Source organism: Somniosus microcephalus, chromosome 29, assembly GCF_052327205.1.
Source record: "Somniosus microcephalus isolate GS21.2 chromosome 29, FLI_Smic_1.0, whole genome shotgun sequence".
Lineage (NCBI taxonomy): Eukaryota > Metazoa > Chordata > Chondrichthyes > Squaliformes > Somniosidae > Somniosus > Somniosus microcephalus.
The window spans coordinates 23,908,366-23,931,500 of record NC_141015.1 but is presented as its reverse complement, the minus strand read 5'-3'; the positions used below and the strand labels follow the sequence as shown (position 1 = coordinate 23,931,500).

Below are 23,135 nucleotides of genomic sequence, written 5' to 3'. Positions count from 1 at the left end.
CTTTGCCCTGGCCGCTACCCTCAATCAGGCGGGGAGACCCGTGGCCTTCTTTTCACGAACCCTCCAAGGCCCGGAGACCAGACACTCCGCTGTTGAGAAGGAGGCCCAGGCGATTGTGGAGGCTGTGCGTCATTGGAGGCACTACCTGGCCGGAAAACGATTTACCCTGCTCACTGACCAGCGTTCAGTTGCTTTTATGTTTAACAACAAGCAGAGGGGCAAAATCAAAAATGACAAGATCTTGAGGTGGAGAATCGAACTTTCCACCTACAACTACGAGATCTTGTACCGGCCCGGGAAGCTAAATGAACCCCCGGATGCGCTATCGCGTGGCACCTGCGCCAGCGCGCAGATCGATAGACTACGGGTCCTCCACAATGACCTCTGCCACCCGGGGGTCACCAGGTTCTTCCACCTCATCAAGGCCCGCAACCTGCCTTACTCTATTGAGGAGGTCAGGACCATGACCAGGAACTGCCAAGTCTGCGCTGAGTGCAAACCACACTTTTATAGACCAGACAGGGCCCACCTGATAAAAGCCACTCGCCCCTTCGAGCGCCTGAGCGTTGATTTTAAAGGGCCTCTCCCCTCCTCCGACCGCAATGTGTACTTCCTCAATATTATTGATGAGTACTCCCGTTTCCCGTTCGCCTTCCCCTGCCCGGACATGACCAGTGCCACGGTCATTAAATGTCTGAACAACCTCTTCACCCTGTTCGGCTTCCCCAGCTATATCCATAGCGACCGGGGCTCATCGTTTATGAGCGACGAACTCCATCAGTACCTGCTAACTAGGGGTATTGCCACAAGCAGGACCACCAGTTACAACCCCCGGGGGAACGGACAGGTGGAAAGAGAAAATGCGACAGTTTGGAAGGCCGTCCTGCTAGCCTTAAAGTCTAGGGGCCTTCCAACCTCCCGCTGGCAGGATGTGCTCCCCGATGCGCTCCACTCTATTCGGTCACTGCTCTGCACTGCCACTAACGCCACCCCTCATGAGAAAATGTTTGTCTTCCCAAGGAAGTCCACATCAGGGACATCGCTACCGCCATGGCTGACGTCCCCAGGGCCGGTCCTACTGAGAAGACACGTGAGGACCCATAAAACGGACCCCCTGGTCGAGAGGGTCGACCTCCTCCATGCCAACCCCCAGTATGCTTACATCGCATACCCGGACGGGCGGGAGGACACAGTCTCCATAAGAGACCTTGCACCCTCGGGGACCACAGTAACCCACTACCTACTACCACCCCCCCCCACGATCCGATATCCAGCCCCAGCAGACGGCAGGCCTGGGCCCCGCGACCCGCTCGACATCTACGAGGACGACACGCCTGTGCCACAGCCTACGCTGGACTCGACGCCGGAAGCTTCACTACCCCTGCCGTCGCCACGCCGATCACAGCGGCAGACAAGACCTCCGGAGAGACTCCAATACACTAACTTTTAATACACTTCACCCCGCCGGACTCAATTTTAAACAAGGGGTGAATGTGGTAAACCACTGTTTGTATTCCTGTTTGTCCTGTTTGTATTCCACTGTGTACATGCCTGGACATGCCTCGGCTGACTCCTCCCACAGGTCCTAGTATAAAGGTGACTGCTCCCCAGCCCTTGGTATCCTGGACCGGTCGACCACTCGAGGCAGACCTCCATTCTGTTGTTAATAAAAGCCTTTGGTTACTCTTCTAACTCTCAGTCTTTTATGAGTAATTGATAGCGCATCATGTGACTCAAGTGTACTGAAGCCAGGAGGTGTGATACTACCAATAGCAGATTCGCACCATTTCGCCTGCACACTTCCTGTAGTATAACTTTGTTGCGGTTCAAAACCACATTTTAAAAACGCCCAAGCCGACTGTTGGAACACTGGGCAGCTTTGAAACCCAGTGTGGAATCTTTTCAATGTCATAAGGGAGTTCCTGCCTACTCTCTCCCAATAGTAAAAACATAGCCATTCAAGCACCTGTGCAAAGACCCCATGGCACTATTTCGAAGAAGAGCAGGGGAGTTATCCCCGGTGTCCTGGCCAATATTTATCCTTCAACCAATATAACAAAAGCAGATTATCTGGTCATGATCACATTGCTGTTTGTGGGAGCTTGCTGTGCGCAAATTGGCCACTGCGTTTCCTAGATTACAACAGTGACTACACTTCAGACAGTACTTTGTTGCTAACCTCAAGGTGACCTGCAGACATCAGTATTGCTCGAATCTGCTGGCTGTAGTTCATACTATACAGATATTAGTTTCAGATCAGTAGCCACAATATAACACCAGCCTGACACTAAGGCCCCGATTTTCAGCTTGTGTGGGAAATGGTCGGGTTTCCCCGAATGTGGGGTTTCTGACACACATAAAAAAGTGTCAGCCAGCTCTACGCAACTTTCCCTCAAGTGACCAATTAATTCCCAGCATGTGGGCAGCCTTGCTAATTGTCCAATTCCAGTCAGAAATCCCCACAGTATGATGTCATCATTCGTGGTGCTTTCAAGGTCCATAGCAAGCACTGCATCCTCTGAAGGCTTCCAAACGAACCATACAGGATGGCAGAGGAGCCTGCAGCAGCTGTGGCCAGTGCCAGGCCCCGAGCTGCCTTCAAATTTGACGAGGCTTCATTGCAGGCATTATTGGATGGGGTTAGGGCCCACAGGGAGGTCCTCTTCCCTAGGTCAGGGAGAACGAGGCCTCCCACTGAGACCAATGCTGCATGGATGCAGGTGTCAGCAGATGCCAACTCGCTGGGAGTCACCAGAAGAACATTGGCATTACATCTCTAACTCCTTCCTTTACTCCCCCACAGTACCATCCAGAGCCCCCGTCCTCACTGTGGAGGAGGAAGAGGCTGTGCAGCCAGACTCCTCAGAGGAAGCTCCAACCTCTGAGGGCACAGCGTCAGCAGAAGTAAGCGCACCCAGCACCAGCGCAGACGCTCACACCTCGGGGGGACCTTCGGGACATAGAGTAGTGTTGTGACCTGGTGTTTCACAGCTCACAAGTGAGCCTCAGCAGATTCTGAAGACAGGGACAGCAGTGGAGAGTCCTCGTCGGAGGGCGCAGGACTCTGCCAGCTCAGCTCAGCTGCGCTGCATGTCAACACTCTACCTCTGGGTCCATCCGCAAGAGAAGAGGTGATGGATCTCCATGCACAGATGCAGGAATCTCTGGCAGGTTTTGTCTCCAGGGTCGCTGCGAGTGTGGAGCGAATAGAGGAGTCCATAGCGACTATGAGCAGAGCCTTTGTGGAGTCATTGGCGCATGAACACATCACCATGGAAAGGTTGGCAACCTCCATGGAGGAGATAACTCGCCAGGGTACGGAAAACATGGTGAGTGCTCATAAGAGAATGACATCTCTTGAGGAGTGTTGGCCATCTGTTGAACAGAGAAACCAGGTCTTCATGGAAATCCTTCTGAGTAGGACTGCCAGTGCAGAAACGGGTCCCCATGGCCCCCTAAAGCGCAGCAGGGTGCTCTCAAGCCACTTCCAAGCGCTGGCCCCTTCTGGCCTGTGCAGCTTCAGGTGAGTGAGCAGCAGCCTGGTGCTCCTGGTGCTCATCCTGCTGTTCCTGGTTCTGCTGCTGCCGCCTCTGCTGCTGGAGATCCTCTAATGGCAAGAAGGGAAGGAAAAAAAGGCGTCCCATGCTTCTCGTAGATGCCTCCGCTGAGGAAGCGCTGAGTGAGGGTGGCGAGAGGGGCTTCCCAGGAGATCGCATTGGAGAAGTGTGTGAGGCTCCAACCTTCCACAGCTGTGCCTAAGCCTTGAAGAAGTAGCCCCAAACCTGCAACAACAAGGTCCTTCAACATACAAGTGCTGTCCCTTTAAATCACAGCTTCTCCGATTGACCTGCAGCTGACAGCAAGCAAGCCGGCAAGCTTCACGCCAGGTCTCATCAGCGGGGTTCCCCGCAGGCGTGTTTGATGTGGGGAAAGCCCCAAAGTCGCAACAGCCCCGGAAAAACTAACTCAACAAGCTGATAATTGCTCCTTAGTGCTCCGACGACCAGTCCCGCCAGCGGCGACCGGGACTGAAGCGGGTTGCGGAGAAACGGCGGTCCAAAAGTCGGACGGGGCGGGGAATCAGGCGGGGGGGTGTCCTGACCCAGGGGGGTGGTCCCGACCCGCTTTTTCACCGATTTTCGGCCCCCGGCCGCATGAAAAGCCGTCCGACGGCAGCCAGAAAATTGACCCCTAAGTCTGAGATCGGTAGTAGCAGGTCACATTTCAACCAGGTAGAACCCTATTCATATTGCTCAGCTTCTGTCTGGCTGGAACATTTAAAGAAAGAAAGACTTGCATTGATATAGCGCCTTTCACGACCACCAGATGTCTCAAAGCGCTTTACAGTCAATGAAGTACTGTTTGAAGTGTAGACACTGTTGTAATGTAGGAAACGCAGCGGTCAATTTGCGCACAGCAAGCTCCCACCGACAGCAATGCGATCATGACCAGATAATCTGTTTTTGTTATGTTGGTTGAGGGATAAATATTGGCCAGGACACCGGGGAGAACTCCCCTGCTCTTCTTCGAAATAGTGCCATAGGATCTTTTACATCCACCTGAGAAATCAGACGAGGGCTCGGTTTAACGTCTCATCCGAAAGACGGCCCCTCCAATTTAGCATCTTGCTTGAGAGTGAACTCTACATATCTCAATACACGACCGGCAGAGCAAAATTATTTGAAAGTTTGGAGAGTGGGGAGGAGAGGTTGCCCAGTCTTTAAACATTTAAATTGAGGTAAGGATTAAAAAATATCCAAGAGGTCCAACAAACTCCCATGGCACTTTGCAAGCCAGATTTCACACCGCACTGGATCTACGCTGCCTGTCGTGTCAAACCGAAGGAGTGTGAGACTGCTGCCACCAAGCATTCTCACTCCACTTCGCTCTGACTCTGGATTTATGCTGCAAGTGTAGCGCCACAGCAGAGCGGAAACTGCTAACCCTGCAATGTTGGCCTTCGTAGCGAGAGGGTTTGAGTACAGGAACAAGGATGTCTTGCTGCAGTTGTACAGGGCCTTGGTGAGACCACACCTTGAGTATTGTGTGCAGTTTTGGTTGCCTTATCTGAGGAAGGATGTTCTTGCCATGGAGGGACTGCAGCGAAGATTCACCAGGCTGATACCTGGGATGACAGGAATGACGTATGAGGAGAGATTGGATCGATTGGGCTTGTACTCGCTGGAGTTTAGAAGAATGAGAGGGGATCTCATTGAAACTTATAACATTCTAACAGAACTAGACAGACTAGATGCAGGAAGGATGTTCCCGATGGTCGGGGAGTCCAGAACCAGGGGTCACAGTCTAAGGATAAGGGGTAAGCCATTTAGGACAGAGATGAGGAGGAATTTCTTCACCCAGAGAGTGGTGAATCTGTGGAATTCTCTACCAAAGAAGGTAGTAGAGGCCAATTCATTGAATATACTCAAGAAGGAGTTAGATATATTTCTTAAGGCTAAAGGGATCAAGGGATATGGGGAGAAGGCAGGGACAGGGTACTGAGTTTGGATGATCAGCCATGATCTCATTGAATGGTGGAGCAGGCTCGAGGGGCCGAATGGCCTACTCCTGCTCCTATCTTCTATGCTTCTATGTAATTGCATCTGTGGTTTCTTTCACAATATGAATGGGAGAGTTCCTGCTGCTGACTGTAAATTATTTATAATTGGAGCTGTTGCTTGCCAATTTTTAGACATGAATTATACATATTTGGGCTTTTATGCAAGATATTCTCCTTGGATTGGGAATCAATGCCCACTCCTGCAAGTGGATCTTGTGCCTGCTACGAGTCAGAATGTGCTTTTACAGGCTCACTATCTTGGAAAATGTAGCAAAACTTGGAAGTGGAACAGAGAACCCGTACCACTGTATCTGCCTTATTGGAATATATTAAGTGGCACCTCATGACCGCCTTGTCTTTGTAGGACAGGAGAATATACATTCTATCGGGTCAAGGCTCTGACTATAAGCCAACAAATACAATTATTTAACATTAAACAGGTAAGTGACTAGTATTCAGTACAAACGGTACATTTATTAGTAATTATAAGTTAAGTGAGGACATTAATAAACTTGCAGAATGGGTATATAATTGGCAAGTGAAGTTCAACACAGATAAATGTGAGGTATTACATTTTGGTAGGAAGAATAGGGAGGTCACTTATTAATTGGAGGGTGCGAGTCTGGGTGGGGTAGAGGAACAAAGGGATCTCGGAGTACAAATACACAAATCACTAAAAGTTGTGACGCAGGTTAGCGAGGCCATAAAAAAAGCAAACCAAGCACTAGGGTTTATTTCTAGAGGGATAGAATTGAAAAGTAGGGAAGTTATGCTAAACCTGTATCGAACCTTGGTTAGACCACACTCAGAGTACTGTGTACAGTTCTGGTCGCCATATTATAAAAAGGATATAGAGGCACTGGAGAGGGTGCAGAGAAAATTTACAAGGATGATACCAGAAATGCGAGGGTATACATATCAGGAAAGGATGAACAGGCTGGGTCTCTTTTCTCTTGAAAAGAGAAGGCTGAAAAGTGACTTAATAGAGGCCTTTAAAATTATGAAAGGTTTTGATAGAGTGGATACAGCGAGAATGTTTCCACTTGTGGGGAAGAGCATAACTAGAGGCCATCAATATAAGATAGTCACCAAGAAATCCAATAGGGAATTCAGAAGAAACTTCCTTACCCAAATAGTGGTGAGAATGTGGAACTCGCTACCACAGGGAGTGGTTGAAGCGAATAGTATAGATGCATTTAAGGGGAGGCTGGACAAGCATATGAGGGAGAAGGGAATAGAGGGTTACGCTGATAGAGTTAGATGAAGAAAGACGGGAGGAGGCTCGAGTGGAGCATAAACGCCGGCATGGACTGGTTGGGCCGAATGGCCTGTTTCTGTGCCATATATCCTATGTAATAAACTTTGATAATCTTTTTGAAATGTCAAAACGACAAAGATGCTTCTCCTGTGCTATTCCCTCCACATAAAATTGCTCCTTAAAACATGGTTGCTCACTTCTTAAGCGGTGAAACGCTACCACTGAGCTACGTGCCACTGACTGGAAGAAAATCAGCCTCTGATATCGCATTTAAAATTCTCTAAAGATATGCGGGACTTTAAGTACTGCGATTTTCTCAACATTATATTAACAGCTATTTGCAGGTTGTCAATTATGGAGGATGTTGATCACCCATTACCCCACTGACCTACATTGGATCCCGGTCTGGCAGTTCCTCAATTTTTAAATTTGTTTGATTACGCCTCTGTGAAGCACCTTAGTGTGTTTTACTAGGTTAAAGGCGCTATATAATTGCAACAATAACTTGCATTTATATAGCGCCTTTATCATACTAAAACATCCCAAGGCGCTGCAAAGGAGCGTAATCAGGCAAAATTTGACACCGAGCCACATAAGGGGATACTAGTATAGATGGTCAAAGAGGTAGTTTTTAAGCAGCGTCTTAAAGAAGGAAAGAGAGGGAGAGAGGCGGAGAGGTTTAGGCAGGGAATTACAGAGCTTAGGGCCTAGGCAACTGAAGGCACGGCCACAAATGGTGGAACAATTAAAATCAGGGATGCTCAAGAGGCCAGAATTGGAAGTGCGCAGAGATCTCGGAGGGTTATAGGTTGTTGCTGTGCTTGTCCTAACCACTTTGAATAACGGGTGATTTTGATAGAATCGAGCATCCTGCCAGCCAATGGAAAGAATGATTCCGTTGACCTTGCATATACTTTAGCATATTAAACCCCCTTTTGTTCAACAGGGACAAATTACAAATGTATATGAATATCTTTTGGCACACCAGACAATAATGTATACTTCTGCAGCTTATAAAAACAGTTGACTTTACCCCTATGTGTGTTGACCAGCAAAGAATTAACCCAACAAATATACTACCATAGATACATGTTTTATTTTTGTTAATAATATAATCAATTCCATTAAATAAGCAGAGATTTCATTTATATTAATTACATAGCATTACATAGAGTCTACAGCCATTCGGCCCAACTTGTCCATGCCAGTGTTTATGCTCCACACGAGCCTTCTCCCAGCTCTCTTCATCTCACCCTATCGGTGTAACCTTCCATTCCTTTCTCCCTCATCTCGTGAACTCTGCTGGAAGCTCCCCTGTTGGGTGAGGACAGAATCAGATGTGGCAGTGGTGCGTTCCTGCCGAGATAGCCTGCTAATACTCATCGTCCATTCCTACATTAAGATGGCCACAATGGAGGGGTTGCTGGTGGCTGTGGATCAGTACCCAGCACAACTCAGCGTCTTCAAGTGAGTAAGAGAGAAAATCAGAGGGTGAAAATTGGGGAATTTTTTTTTTAAAAACTGCAATGCTTTTGGGGTGATTTTCCCACTGGAGGTGAGATGGAGGCAGGTTTCAGTTTGGGTGGGTTTGAAACTCGCCTCCACTGATGGGTTTCAAAAATTTGCGATTTTCCCATGATTGGCCACTTGCTTTCAGAGGTGTGGGATGCCCTCGCTCAATGAGTGTTTTGGGACTGACACTCGCCTCTGTTGACAGCACTTTTCCAGTCTGATTTTATGGCTTCTTGCTCCCTTGGCTCATTCCACAGCATTTCTGCGTCTCCTGCACCACCTCCAACATCTTTTGAGAAACCACTATGTCCAATTCCAAGGCAAGGGCCTACCTGAGGCTCTCGGATGAGGCGCTGCAAATGCTGTTGGAGGGGGTGACAGCTAGCAGGGAGGTGCTGTTCCACTCATCTCAGAGGAAGGGGCCTGCCAAAGAAACCAAGGCTGTGTGGGTACAGCTGGCAAGGGCTATAACCTCCAGATATGTGCAGATTGGGAGACTGTTTCTGTGTATTGATGAAATGCCATCCCTGTTGGAAAGCATTAAAATGATTTGAAGCCAAAATGTTGGTGTTATGCCATCTGTTCTTTCACGTTAGGCAGCTCCACATTGTGGGCACTGCCACACTTGCGTTGTCAGGTTGGTGGCCTGAGTGAAAGGAGGCCAGAGAGTCCATTGTCAATGATGTCCTAGGATGGAGCAAAGGACATGTGCCAACTTGGGCAACCTATGCAAATCTGGCCATGATAAGTTCATCCCTTGCATCTTGGGCTCTGACCTCCTCATCCTCCTCCTCCTCCAGATCCCCCTCCTCCTCCAGATCCTCCTCCTCCTCAGCCTCATCTGAGGTTTATGCAGAAAGAAAACGAATGGTTCCCATGCTGCTTGTAGATGCCTCCTTTGGGAAAGCACTCATTACAAGCGGGGAGAGGGTCTTCCAAGGAGGTCCCACAGTTGATGGAGTCAAGCTGCAGCACTTCCGACTTCGGAAGGCCTTCTAAAAGTGCTCAGAGGCCTTTTAAAGCCAAGGTCTGGCACCTGCAAGTAATTCTTGCTGCAATAAACGATGTCTTGTTAGACGTGCAGCAGTGAGGAGGCCACCCACGAGTCAACCCACCAGGTTTACCTGGTGTGGTTTAGGAGGTGCGTGGATCACACCGAAAAGCTGGAAAAATCACGAGGGCCTCTCAAAATAGGCTTAGAGAGGCCCTTAACAAGCATTTAAGGATGTTAAATAGCGCAATGGCCAGCTGGAGGCGGGAGTGTTTCCCAACCTCCAAAACTGGCAAAATCCCACGGAGGTGGGTTGGAGGTGGGTTCCGAACCCGACCTTTTTGAATCTGATTTTCCCGCCTTTCCCGACTCCAAACCCGCCTCCTCCGACGTCAGAAAATCGCCCCCTTTGTTCCTCTTGGTGTGACCAAAACAAATTGATGTTTTCAAATCTAGTTCCTGATTAGTTCTTTGTTGTGTTCTATGTATTACAAAATATTACAAAGTATTTGCAGCAGAGAAACAGGTCATTCGGCCCAAGTGGTCCATGCCGGTGTCTATGCTCCACTCGAGCATATCCTTCTATTCCTTTCTCCCTCATGTGTTTGCCTAGCTTCCCCTTGAATGCATCTATGCTATAAATGAGCTCCATTAAAATCACAAGCAAGAATTAAAGAGAGGGTCTCACTAACAGGACCTCTTTTGAAACCGGTACAGGTATATTGGGGCAGATTTTCCCCTTTGGCGTCTGGGTGTAAAGCGTTGTGTGGGTGGAGCGTAGCTAAGAAATTCGGGTGAGGAGCATCACAGGCCCACAACCCAAACCACCCGATATTCCAGCCATTTAAATGAAAGGATGTGCACAATAGTGGGTGGAAGCCTTGGCAGACATCTGATTCAGCACTTGCATCTCGGAGTGTCATCATATGAGAGGAATGTGGTGTGGTCGCTGCCAAGAAGAAGGTGGATAATTATTTACTGGGCGAGTTGTCCATTAAGTGCCTGTTACGTCTCTAACTTTTTCCAGTTCTGACGAAGGGTCACAGACCTGTTTCTCTCTCCCCGGATGCTGCTGAGTGTTTCCAGCATTTTCTGTTGTTATTTGAGTATTTTTAGCGATGTTCTCAACTTCATTTTACGTTACAGACTATTTCACAACAAGAGCATCTGCTAACGGAGCAGCTAAGAATGAAGATGAAGTTGGTAAATAACTATCGTTCTGTTCAGCTTCCAAAATACGTGCTTGCAAGCTTGATTTTACTTATTCTGATGACTGTGCGTTAGCTGTGACTAGGCTAAAAGAATTCAAAGAGCCATTTAACGGGTTCAAAATGCTTGTAACTTCCTCTTTGTAAAAGCAGCCAGCCTATCTGAACTCTTGACTATATCTGTTGCTGTTCCTCTACATCTTCCTATTCTTCCTGGTCCTCTCAGTCCTGTCAAAGGCACTTCTGCAGTCTGAGTGTTTCAGTTCTGGTGAAGGGTCGCAACCCAAACTTTAACCTGCTTTTCCTTTCCAGACACCGCTCGATTTGCTGTGTATTTGCGGCATTTGGTGTTTATATTCCGGCTTTGAAGCATTCCTATCTAATCTGTAACATGCTATATATGTACAGGTAGAACGTCCCGAATCCGGCAACCTCGGGACCGAGGCCAAGCCAGTTTTCAGGTTTTTCCCGGACTTTGGCACGTATTTCTGATGTCAGAAGTCCGGAAACACCCGAGACCAGGTTGCGATATTTCCGGAATTCGGACATCAGAAACATGTGCCGAGTCCAGAAATGCCTGGGCCCAGGTTCCGGTTTTTGGTAAGCCTCCCTCAGGATGTCCGGATTCCGGAACATTTAACGGATTCCGGACCCCTGCCACCAATCGTCCTGGAGTCCGGATTCTGGAACTCTGGATTTGGGACGCTCAACCTATATTTCTTTATCTGTGGGCTGCAGACTGGGAGTATTTTCCATATTGCCATATGTAGTATGCTGCAGTTATTTAAAAAAGAAAGTAAGACTTGCATTTGTATAGCACCTTTCATGACCTCAGTAGCGACACGAGTGTCCTCAACTCCATCCCACAGCATGCTACCCGCCACCATCTCAGCACAACTCCAGCCCGACATGAGGTTGAAAAGGCCATCCGACAACTGAAGAACAACAAGGCCTCAGGAGCAGATGGAATCCCCGCAGAGGCACTAAAGCATGGCGGAAAAGCACTACTGGCGCGAATTCATGAACTCATCTCTCTTATCTGGAAGGAGGAGAGCATGCCAGGGGATCTCGGAGACGCCGCAATTGTGACCATCTTCACGAAAGGTGACAAGTCCGATTGCGGTAATTACAGAGGAGTCTACCACAGGGAAAGTCATTGCAAGAATCCTCCTCAATCGCCTTCTCCCAGTGACCGAAGAGCTCCTCCCAGAGTCGCAATGCGGATTCTGCCCACTAAGGGGCACAATGGACATGATCTTCACCGCACGTCAATTACAAGAGAAATGCAGGGAACAGCACCAACCGCTGTACATGGCCTTCTCTGATCTCACAAAGGCCTCCAGCACTGTCAACCGTGAGGGATTATGGAGTGTCCTCCTCAAATTCGGCTGCCCTCAAAAATTTGTCACCATCCTCCGCCTGCTTCACGACGACATGCAAACCGAGATCCTGACCAACGGTTCCACCACAGACCATTCACGTACGAACTGGGGTCAAGCAAAGCTGTGTCATCGCACCAATGCTCTTCTCAATCTTTCTTGCTGCAATGCTCCATCTCACCCTCAGTAAACTCCCCACTGGAGTGGAGCTAATTTACAGAACAAACGGGAAACTGTTCAATCTCCGTCGCCTCCAGTCCAGGTCCAAGGTCGTCCCATCCTCTGTCGTCGAATTACAGTACGCAGACGACGCTTGCGTCTGCGCTCACTCGGAGGTCGAACTCCAAACCATCGACAACACCTTCACCGAAGTGTACGAGAGCATGGACCTTACACTAAACATCCTTAAGACAAAGGTCCTCTACCAACCTGCCCCCGCCACACAGTACTGCCCCCCGATTATCAAAATCCACGACAAGGCCTTGGACAATGTGGTCCACTTTCCATACCGCGAGAGCCTACTGTCAACAAGGGCAGACATCGACGACGAAGTCCAACACTGCCTTCAGTGTGCCAGTGCAGCCTTCGGTCGCCTGAAGAAGAGAGTGTTTGAAGACCAGCAGGACCTCAAACCCGGCACTAAGCTCACGGTCTACAGAGCAGCAGTGATACCTGCCCTGCTGTATGCCTCAGAGACATGGACCATGTACAGCAGGCACCTCAAAGCACTGGTGAGGTACCACCAACGCTGCCTCCACAAGATCCTGCAAATCCATTGGCAGGATAGGCGCACCAACGTCAGTTTTCCTTGCTCAGGCCAACATCCCCAGCATCGAAGCTTTGACCATGCTCGATCAGCTCCGATGGACAGGTCACATTGATCACATGCCCGAAACGAGACTCCCAAAACAAGCGCTCTACTCGGAGCTCCAGCATGGCAAGAGAGCCCCAGGTGGGCAGAGGAAATGCTTCAAGGACACCCTCAAAGCCTCCTTGAAAAAGTGTAACATCCCCACCAACACCTGGGAATCCCTGGCCCAAGACCGCACAAAGTGGAGGAGAAGCATCCGGGAAGGCGCCGAACACCTCGAGTCTCTTTGCCGGGAGCAAGCGGAAGCCAAGCGCAGGCCAGTGCAAGGAGCGCATATCAACCCAAGCAACCCACCCACCCGCCCCTTCAACCACCGTCTGCCCCACCTGTGACAGAGACTGTAGGTCCCGCATTGGACTCATCAGTCACCTGAGAACTCATTTTTAATGTGGAAGCAAGTCATCCTCGGTTCCGAGGGACTGCCTAAGAGAGAAGAGAAGAGTGACTGTTGTAATGTAGGAAACGTGGCAGCCAATTTGCGCACAGCAAGGTCCCACAAACAGCAATGTAATAATGACCAGATAGTCTGCTTTAGTGATGTTGGTTGAGGGATAAATATTAGCCAGGACACCAGGGAGAATTTTTCTGCTCTTCAAAATAATCCTATAGGATCTTTTACGTCCACCTGAGAAGCCAGACAGGGCCTCGGTTAACGTCCCATCCGAAAGATGGCACCTCCGACAGTGCGGCACTCCCTCAGCACTGCCCTGGCGTGTCAGCCTCGATTTTTGTGCTCAAGTCTCTGAAGTGGGACTTGAACCCACAACCTTTTGACTCTGAGTTCCAACAATTCACAACAGCTTTTACTGCTATTTCCCAACTTAAATAAATATAAAACCTTCCAGAAGTACATTTTTGATCTGCCCATCTCTCTGAGTGTGACGAATAAAACACGGACTAATTTCCCCTGAAATACGTTATTTCCATAGGGAAGCTGCTATTAATCTACTCAGAACAGTCACTCATTGCTGTGTGTGGGAGCTTGCTGTGTACAATTTGGTTGCTCGCATTTTCTACATTACAACAGTGACTTTCCAATATCCTGAGGTTGTGAAAGGCGCCATATAAATGCAAGTCTTTCTTTCTTACCCAATGTCGATCTACCAGGTTAGACCATTCCTGCATGAATAGTGCAGGATGATGCAGAGCTCTCTCTGTTTATCAATACTTATCATCCATGTTTTGTCTGTTCTTTTCTAGAGATCAAGTATGCCTTACTGGGAGCTGGAATAGGAATATTTCTAGTTGTTTCATTTGTTTTAGTTAAGATTTACATGATTAAAAAACACATCTATGAAAATGATTTAACAGGTAAGATGCTATGACAAAGCAAACTATTAATAGGCACCTCTCCTTCTAATGTTAGATTGATTGTAGTGTGACTAATTCCCTTCAGGCACGAACACGTCAGCTTTACGTGTCCAAGTAATAGGTATGGTCTCTGCCAGAAATGGGAACAAGTATAATGTCCCAGAAATTCGGGTCGGGGGCTTCCCGTGGGTGCAAGCCCCCGACCTGCACTTACCTTGCGCGCCGGCCGTTGAGCTGTGGGCCCGCGTGGGATTCCGATCCTGGGCCTCCTCCAACTGCCGGCGCGCAGTGCTTGCGTATCCCAGGGACACAGTTAGTTTGATGCGTCCCCTGGGATCACGTGGGCCATGGAGAACCAATGGTAGCAGGGAATGCTTCATTCATAAGTTTGACAGGAAGAGCTGTCAAACCTATAAATACTATAAGCCTCAAAACATCACTAAAACCTCAAATAATTTTTTTAAAAACATCACATTTTTAAAATAAACTATAAATTACATGAAATAACTATTTTAAACAATTTAATTTTTTGAAAAAATTAATTACAGTTTCTAAGGGCTAAAAATAAACTTACCTTTCTTTAAAGTATTTAAAAATAATAAACCTCTGGAAAAAATGTTTTAATTTTAATTAATTCACCACTTACCTTGTTAAAAGCAGGCCTTGCGCCTGCTTTTTAAAAGTGTAACTGCTGGAAACTTACCCTCCCGGGAAAACCTGCAAAAAAAACATAAGTTCGAAGCACACGTGCTGCCTCTCCTGCGCACGCGTTCGACCTCTGAACCCCTTCTTCCAGGGGAACGGAAGTGCCGGTTTCCCGCGCATGCGCAGTGCATGCACAAAACCGGCACTTTCGTTGGGCCTACGCGTGAGTACGCCGTGCATATTCACATGTTGGGACCCGAATTTCTGGGCCATTGTTTCACTTTACATTGTGCTGTTCCTGATTTTCCCTCAACCCGCGTCCTCACAACCACCATTGATGCAGAGGTCTCCAGCTCTCCCTTTCTCTAACTAATGCTATATAGTGGAGGTCCCCAAATTGGGCTGTGATCAGACCCGCGATTCACCCCACCCCTCACCCAGGCCGTGTTGGCTGCATCCTTCCTCCCTCTCGGTTAAAGCTTCGACTGGAAGCCTTGTTGGGGAAGCCAGAAAACCCAGAAGCAAAAAATGAGGTGGGTTGCTTGAGAAACAGAGGCTCTGGAAGACACCTCTGCTCCTCCTGGCCCACAAGGAAACTAGAACAATTTGAAGAACCTTACCTTGGTGGGCCTCTTCTGGCCCTTGATCCAGCTCCTAGCGGCTTTGCTCTGGCAGGGAAGCCAACCACTGCTCCTTTGCTCAGGCCTCAGGTTAATATTACAATCAGGCCCCAATGACCTCGTTGGAGTCTGATTTGCATATTTAACGAAGGGCCCCACCGGCTTCGGTCGGGTGTCCTTGCTTCCTGCAATTTTCGGCCAAATTGGGATGGGAAGCCAGTGGGCAAGTCCCTTGCTTCATTGTAACTGTCCCTTGCCCAGTTCCTGCCGGGCGAGGGGTGGGGGTGGGTGGGGTTAAAATGCCCCCCCCCCCCCGCCCAGGAGTCAGAGCACAAGTGTCCTTCGTCTGTCCAGTTTTCAGGCAGATACCAGCAGAGATGTAGAGGGGATGTAGATTGCAACAAAGATTTGCCAATCCAGACAACTCTAGAGAATAAAGTATTGGTGCTCTTTGCTTTGCTGGTTAGACCACACCTGGAGTACTGTGAGCAGTTGTGGACACCACACCTTAGGAAGGATATACTGGCCTTGGAGGGAGTGCAGCATAGGTTTACCAGAATGATTCCTGGACTCCAAGGGTTAAATTACGAGGAGAGATTACACAAACTAGGGTTGTATTCCCTGGAATTTAAAAGGTTAAGGGGTGATTTGATCGAAGTTTTCAAGATATTAAGGGGAACAGATAGGATGGATAGAGAGAAACTATTTCCGCTGGTTGGGGAGTCTAGGGCCTAGAAATTGGGTTGGGGCGCCAAAGTGGCGCAAAAGTCGCCTGAGCGCTGGATTTAGCGCAGCGTTCGAGGCTTTAGCGATCGTCAGATATTCAGTTCCATTGCCCCTAGAGGGAGACGGGGCGAGGCTCGAGGCGCTCCGCGTCCCTCTTAGGGCGCTGAAACTGAATATCGCAGCGCAACGCTGCGGCACGGCACGCTGCGGTACTGCAGGCCTTCCTCCCATTGTTAAGGGGGAGGGGCCTGCAACAGCGCGATCCCCGATCGCGAGTGCCGGCAAACGAGCCCGGCACCAAGGAGAAGTGCCGGGCTCTCGGGAAACAGCCGGCAATGCCGCGGTGGGGGTGGGGTCAGGAGGCCGGGGATGGAGGTGCTGGCAGGCGGCCGCCGAAAAAGGCGGCCGCCCTGCACCTCCACCTTAACTTGCGCCGCTGCCGGCACAGTAAGGCCCTGTGAACCAGGTGCGGGTAGCGAACGGCGCAACTGTGGCGTTCGCTACCAAATATCGCGAACGGGGCACGAATGGGGCGCTGCGCACACCGATGATGTCATCGGTGGCGGCGCAGCGCAAATGGCTAACGCCACCATTAGCACCCCTGCTGAATATCGCGGGAGGCACAGCCAGTGGCGCTACAGCCACTGACTGCCTCTTTAGGCGCTAACAGGTGGCGCTACTCACCCAATTTCTCCCCCTAGGACTAGGGGGCATAGTCTAAAAATTAGAGCCAGGCCTTTCAGGAGTGAAGTTAAGAAACACTTCTACACACAAAGGGTGGGAGAAGTTTGGAACTCTCTTCCGCAAATGGCAATTGATGCTAGATCAATTGTTAATTTTAAATCGGAGATTGATAGATTTTTGTTAACCAAAGGTATTAAGGGATTATGGGCCAAAGGCGGGTATATGGAGTTAGGCCACAGATCAGTCATGATCCCATTGAATGGCAGAACAGGCTCAAGGGGTTGAATGGTCTACTCCTGTTCCTGTGTTCATTGCTGCAGTCCAGCTGTTTGGGTAGGGATTAGGTAAGGGAGTTTAGGATAGTTTATCCTGGGTTACACAGCCATCTCTAGTGAAAAGGCAGTCAATGGTGCACTATTAACACAGACCCTAATTGTTTAGATACCAGCTTCTGACCCCACTTATTATCATTAATTAGCCAGATAACAGCAATGGCTCACACTGATCCTGCAAGACATCACAGAGTGTCTTCATCTGTAAGCATCATGCCTTCTAGCCTGATACCTCCAACTCACTGCTCAGCTCTGTGCCTTTAGAGTTCTCACTATAGAGAAGGAGGAGTCCAACCAGCAGCAATGCGAGTCAACCACTACAACATGGACATCCTCAATCTCCCAGTCCAAAACAAAGTTACGAGTGAGAAAAGAAGCCAATGTGGCTCTTTTCGCCACTTACAAATCACCATGTACAAATCAAACTGTGACGGATTCCATTCAATTACTCAATTTGCTGAAAGTGCTGAACTTGGGAAAAGCAAGTTCTGAATATTCTCCCACCTCATCTCAAGAGTCAGGCAGCAAAACTCCAAGACATCAATCTGTCCTCGCAAACTACAATATCCCACCGCAACCAGCAGCAATTAGCAGGTGACTCCGCTGTAATTACCTCTAATATCATGTATCACAAATAGTTAGCAGTTAATTACCTGGCAGTTACAAAACCTCAGCTTTCTGCAGGCGTTTCTAAATCAGCCAGGGTTTGTTCTTGTGGTTTGTAGTATAATTAAAGCTGCTGGACTGGTATAGAGTCCTGTATCTGACTGCCTGTCCTAACTGCCAATCAGACACCAACATTTGTCTCAAATAATGTCCCTGCAAGTTAAAGAGGAGAAGTTCAAATGTTCAAACCATCACAATTATGTCTTTAAGTGCCAGCTTATGTAGGGTATACATACCTTCCTCAGGGAAAGGTCCCACTCCTATATGAAGAACGTTTGTCACCTCTTAATGTCACCACTGAGACACATAAAGACTGAGGCATACTTTGGAATTATGTTATTTGATAGATAGCAATCTGATGGACCTTTCAGTCTGTGGGCCAACCCGTACATCGACACCAACCTGAATTTAGGTTCTAACTCTGATAGAGCGGGTGGGTAAAATTCCCAACACCCTGCTTCAGGCATTGTAAAGAAAGCGCACTCCCAGCCTACGAGTTTCCTCAGATGGAATATTACAGGCAGTGGGTGCACAATTTTGCAATATGTGCTCCCGGATCACAACAAAGGGCAGCTTTCCTCCCCATAAATGTCAGCTTTCAATCTTGTGTTCAACTGCTGTGAATTTTATGAACCAACTGCTTTTGCAAAATGACAGTACATTAATTATAGATAAAAATATAAGCTAGTATGTCTGTGCAACTCCATCATGCTGTGCCATGGAGTTGAAAAGTTCCCATTTAGAGCTGGCAGTTTCTCACGCAGTTAGTTCCTGATCTCAGTTGTTACAAAGAGGGAGGTTCAAGGAGAAGGCTGGGGGTCTCCCTGCTTAGGGGAAGGTCCCACTCAGGTTTCCCACTGCACCTCCTGCAGGTTAGTTAGAGAGCAGGACTGGCAGAGGCCTGCAAGGTTGATACTCAATTTCCCAGCTAGGGTCTGGTACCCTACATGCGGATATCGTACAATCAAACTCTTCCAGAATTCCCCTCCTTTCCCTTTGTTCCACCAGTATTTTCCCCCTCACCTCCTCTTGTCTTAGGAACATAACAAGAACATGAGTTGGCCATTCAGCCCCTTAAGCCTGCTCCACAATTTAATTAGACCATGATGGATCTGCACCTGAACTCCATTTCCCGCTGTTGTTGCATATCCCTTGATACTCTTACCTAACAAAAATCTATCGATCTCTGTCTTGAAAGCACCAACTGACCCCCAGCATCCACAGCCTATTGGGGAGAAAGAGTTCCTGATTTCGAGTTCCTGATTTCCCTCCTAAATGGCCTAGCTCTAATTTTAAGATTATGTCCTCTTGTTCTTGATTCCCCCGCCAGAGAAAGCAGTTTCTCTGTATTTACCTGAGCTAATCCTTGTAACGTTTTGCAGGTCACAGAGATCACAGAAACCCCACAGTGCAGATAGAGGCCATTTCGGCCCATCGAGCCTGCACCGACACATATCCCACCCGATCCCCGTAACCCCTACACCAACACATATCCCACCCTATCCCCGTAACCCCACGTATTTAATCCCCCTAACACTAAGGGTCAATTTATCATAGCCAATCAACCTAACCCGCACATCTTTGGACTGTGGGAGGAAACCGGAGCACCCGGAGGAAACCCACGCAAACACGGGGAGAATGTGCAAACTCCACACAGACAGTCACCCGAGGCCGGATTCGAACCCGGGTCCCTGGCGCTGTGAGGCAACAGTGCTAACCACTATGCCACCGTGTCGGGTGGAATTTCCAATCCCCATCGTAACTGCAGTGGAAGATCGGCAGAAACCCCAGAGAAAGGGCATAAATTGCTGTTTCTCCGGTGTCTCCGCCAGTCTTCCGCCGGTTACGGCAGGAGATGGGGACACCCCCCCCCCCCCCGAGGAAATTCTACCCCGTTGGCTTTTTGCTGGGTATCTCACCCAAGTGGCTTTTATTCACGTGTAGGCCTAGGTAGTGAGTGTCAACAGCTATTTGACCATGGGGGGGGGGGGGGGCGTCACATCTCGCCTTCTCTCGTCTTCGCCTGACCTCCAAGCGTATTTGCAACAGGAGTTGTTCGATAGGAGGTCAGGAGCAGGAACCTTCACAGATTTTCTCTTTCCTGACCAGAGGCACAAGGGACTACTTGAAGTACCCAAGCATAAAACACGATAGGCAAGTTAAAGACCGGTGGTAAAAAAATTATTTTTCTCTGTATTTTTGAAGGACAAATTTAGGAGGCAAAAAAAAAGCCTCACCCAAAACAAAGGGACAGGCCCCCCTTTTAAAAATGTGAAGACACTGCGATCCCGCACCAGCATGATACACTATAGGGTGACATCTTTTTGCTGTGTGGATTGGTTTAATATCTACTCTAATAAAGATTCATAGCCGGACATGATACTGATTTATGTGCAGCTGGATGAATAATATTTATTAGCATTATTTAAATATACTTCGTGTCACTGCTGGTGCAAATTCTCCTTCGGTCACTGATGTAAGAAAAAAAATTGCTCGCATTAGCGACTGGAAGGAAAATGACACCCAAATGTTGCTGGGATACTACAGGAACCTTTCGATTAACCGGCCCCTAAATAACCGGAGCGTTCTATCCACCGGCAAAATTCAGGAGTCGGTTCAGGTAACTTTTTTTACTTTTTTTACTCCATTTGTTGCTGTGCAAGGGTGTAGCTGAAGCTGTTGCTAAGCTACAGAGACGCTTGGAACTTGTGCCCATTGTTTTGAAGCTGTTGACAGGGTTTGTTGCTTTATACGGAGCTCTGAGCTCCGTATCTTTTACTATAGCGTTCGGTTATCCGGAATTGTTGATGAACCGGCACCATGTCGGTCCCGTCCGTGCTGGATAAAAAAAAGTTTCCTGTAGGTGGTAAGGTGACAGTGGCGGTACTCAAAATATACCGTCCGTGGGGAAACTGGATAGTGGCCTCTGGATTGCTAGTCCAGCAACATAACCACTACACTACTGTACCCCCTACTCCACAGCTGGTTGTGCAATAGCTGACTGAGCGTGCTTGATATTGAGACAGGGTGCCCGAAGGGTACGGTAATAAGAACATCAGAATTAGGAGCAGGAGTTTGCAATGTGGCCCCTTGAGCCTGTTCCGCCAATTCAATAAGATCATGGCTGACCTTCGACCTCAACCCCACTTTCCCGCCCGATCCCCATATCCCTTGATTCTCCGTGAGTCCAAAAATCTCTTGATCTCAACCTTGAATATATTCAATGACTCAGCATCCACAGCCCTCTGGGGTAGAGAATTCCAAAGATTCACAACCCTCTGAGTGAAGAAATTCCTCCTCATCTCGGTCTTAAATGGCCGACCCCTTATCCTGAGACTGTGACCCCTAGTTCTAGACACTCCAGCCAGGGGAAACAACCTCTCCGCACCGACCCTGTCAATCCCCCTCAGATTAGTGTCGTAGTAACAGTAGTAATTGGGCCTCATTGTGCCCGTTTTCTAGCTGGGAAACAGGTGCAAATAGGACCACGTCAGACGGCTAACCACCCGCACCTGAACAGCGTCGAACACAAGTCCAACGGCATATTGGTTCGGGTACTGTAGAGGCCCCTTTGGCGACCGCCCAAAAACAGGAGATCGGCCTCTTGGATGTGCTAATAAGGAGCCCAACGCCTGTTTTAAGACCCAATCTGGAGATTGGTTTGTCCCGAGTAGGCTTTGATCCTGCTGCGATGAGGATTACCTTCTCGACATGCGGCCCAACCAACTTTCCTTATAGGGACCGCTGGAGGCCATTCCTCCCAGCTCCGCATTTAAACTGCAGGCTGCTGCCGGCCACCTCTAGTGCCCCCCCCCCCCCCACCAATTGCCTTCTCCCCACTCAGACTCACCTGAGGCCGTTGACCACAGCAGGCCCAGAGGGCGATTTCACTCCCCTCCGCATCCAGCAAGCTGTCTCTGGGGCCACCACCGGTGCCCGCAGCGCGCTGGCACTACACTAATGAGGCCGGCAGACCAATTTGCCACGGTCCTGCCGCCGGCTTCATTAGGTGGGTGCAGCGCGCACCGCGATTTGGGCGCAATCCAATTTCTGGGCCAGAGTCTTTGGGCTAGGGAGAGGAAAATCGACTAGAGTTCCCACTCGTGACCTCTGCTGGATGTGGCAGTGGTGCTTTCCTGCCGAGATAGCCTGCTAATACTCATCGCCCATTCCTACATTAAGATGGCCACATGGGTGAGCAATGGAGGGGTTGCTGGTGGCTGTGGATCAGTACCCAGCACAGCTCAACATCTTCAAGTGAGTGAGAGAGAAAATCAGAGGGGGAAAATTAATAAGAAACTGCAATACTTTGCTTCCCTTGGTGTGACCAAAACAAATTGATGTTTTCAAATCTAGTTCCAGTTTAGTTCTATGTTGTTTTACAGGAGACTTTGTGCTATCCGGCACCGACGGGACCGAGCTGTTGCCGTTCCCTCAAAACTGCCGGACACTCCAGCGCTAATGTTGAAAGATACGGAAGCTTCTGTCAACAAACCCTGTTGCTTAGCAACAGCTTCTAAACAGTCCAAGCGTCTCTGTAGCTTAGCAACAGCTTCAGCAGACCTTGCAGAGCTTGACTGTTGAGGAAAAAAGCAACGCGAAGAAAAAAAAACTAACGAAAACGGCACCTGATTTTTGCCGGTGGCTCGAGCATTCCGGACAGTTAGCCTCCGGATAACACAAAGTTTCCTGTATAAGTATTGCAAAATATTACAAAGTATTTGCCACAGAGAAACAGGCCATTTGGCCTAACTGGTCTATGACGGTGTTTATGCTCCACACGAGCCTCCTCCTACCCTGTTTCATCTCACCCTATCGGCACATCCTTCTATTCCTTTCTCCCTCGTGCTTATCTAGCCTCCCCTTAACTACATCTGTGCTATTCACCTCAACCCTCCCTGTGGTAGTGAGTTCCACATTCTCACCACTCTCCTGAATTCCTTATTGGATTTATTGGTGACTATCTTATATCTATGGGCCCGAGTTCTGTTTTCACCTGCGTGGAATCCTATTCGCTCCATCTACCCTATGAAAACCCTTTCATCATCTTAGAGACAGAAAGAAAACGTAAAAAAAAGTTTATTTAATTTTTAAAAATCCCTAATAATTAAAATCTGAAGGAATGAGTCTTCACACTTTTAAAAGTTAATTTTCAGTGCCAGAGAGGTTGTTTGGTAGTAATTAAGAGTTATCACGCTGTTAAAAATGTACTTACACTGGAATGGACAAGCCCTAACTTTATTTGATAGCAAAATACTGCGGATGCTGGAAATCTGAAATAACAACAGAAAACGTTGGAAAAACTCAGCAGGCCAGTGCAGCATCCGTGGAGAGAGAAACGTTAATTCTGTTTCTCTCTCCACAGATGCTGC

General features: G+C 48.6%; 1 protein-coding gene across 2 annotated transcripts in view; it reads left to right on the top strand.

Moving 5' to 3' along the window:
- The window catches only part of LOC147098547 (transmembrane protein 273-like), a 93,498-nt gene that overhangs the window by 51,660 nt on the left and 18,703 nt on the right, over nt 1-23,135 (top strand). For both annotated transcript variants that reach the window (XM_085970381.1, XM_085970382.1), the window contains exons 2-3: nt 10,468-10,524; nt 13,980-14,090. In XM_085970381.1, coding sequence (XP_085826507.1) covers nt 10,468-10,524; nt 13,980-14,090 — 168 coding nt within the window. The remainder of the gene's footprint in view (nt 1-10,467; nt 10,525-13,979; nt 14,091-23,135) is intronic.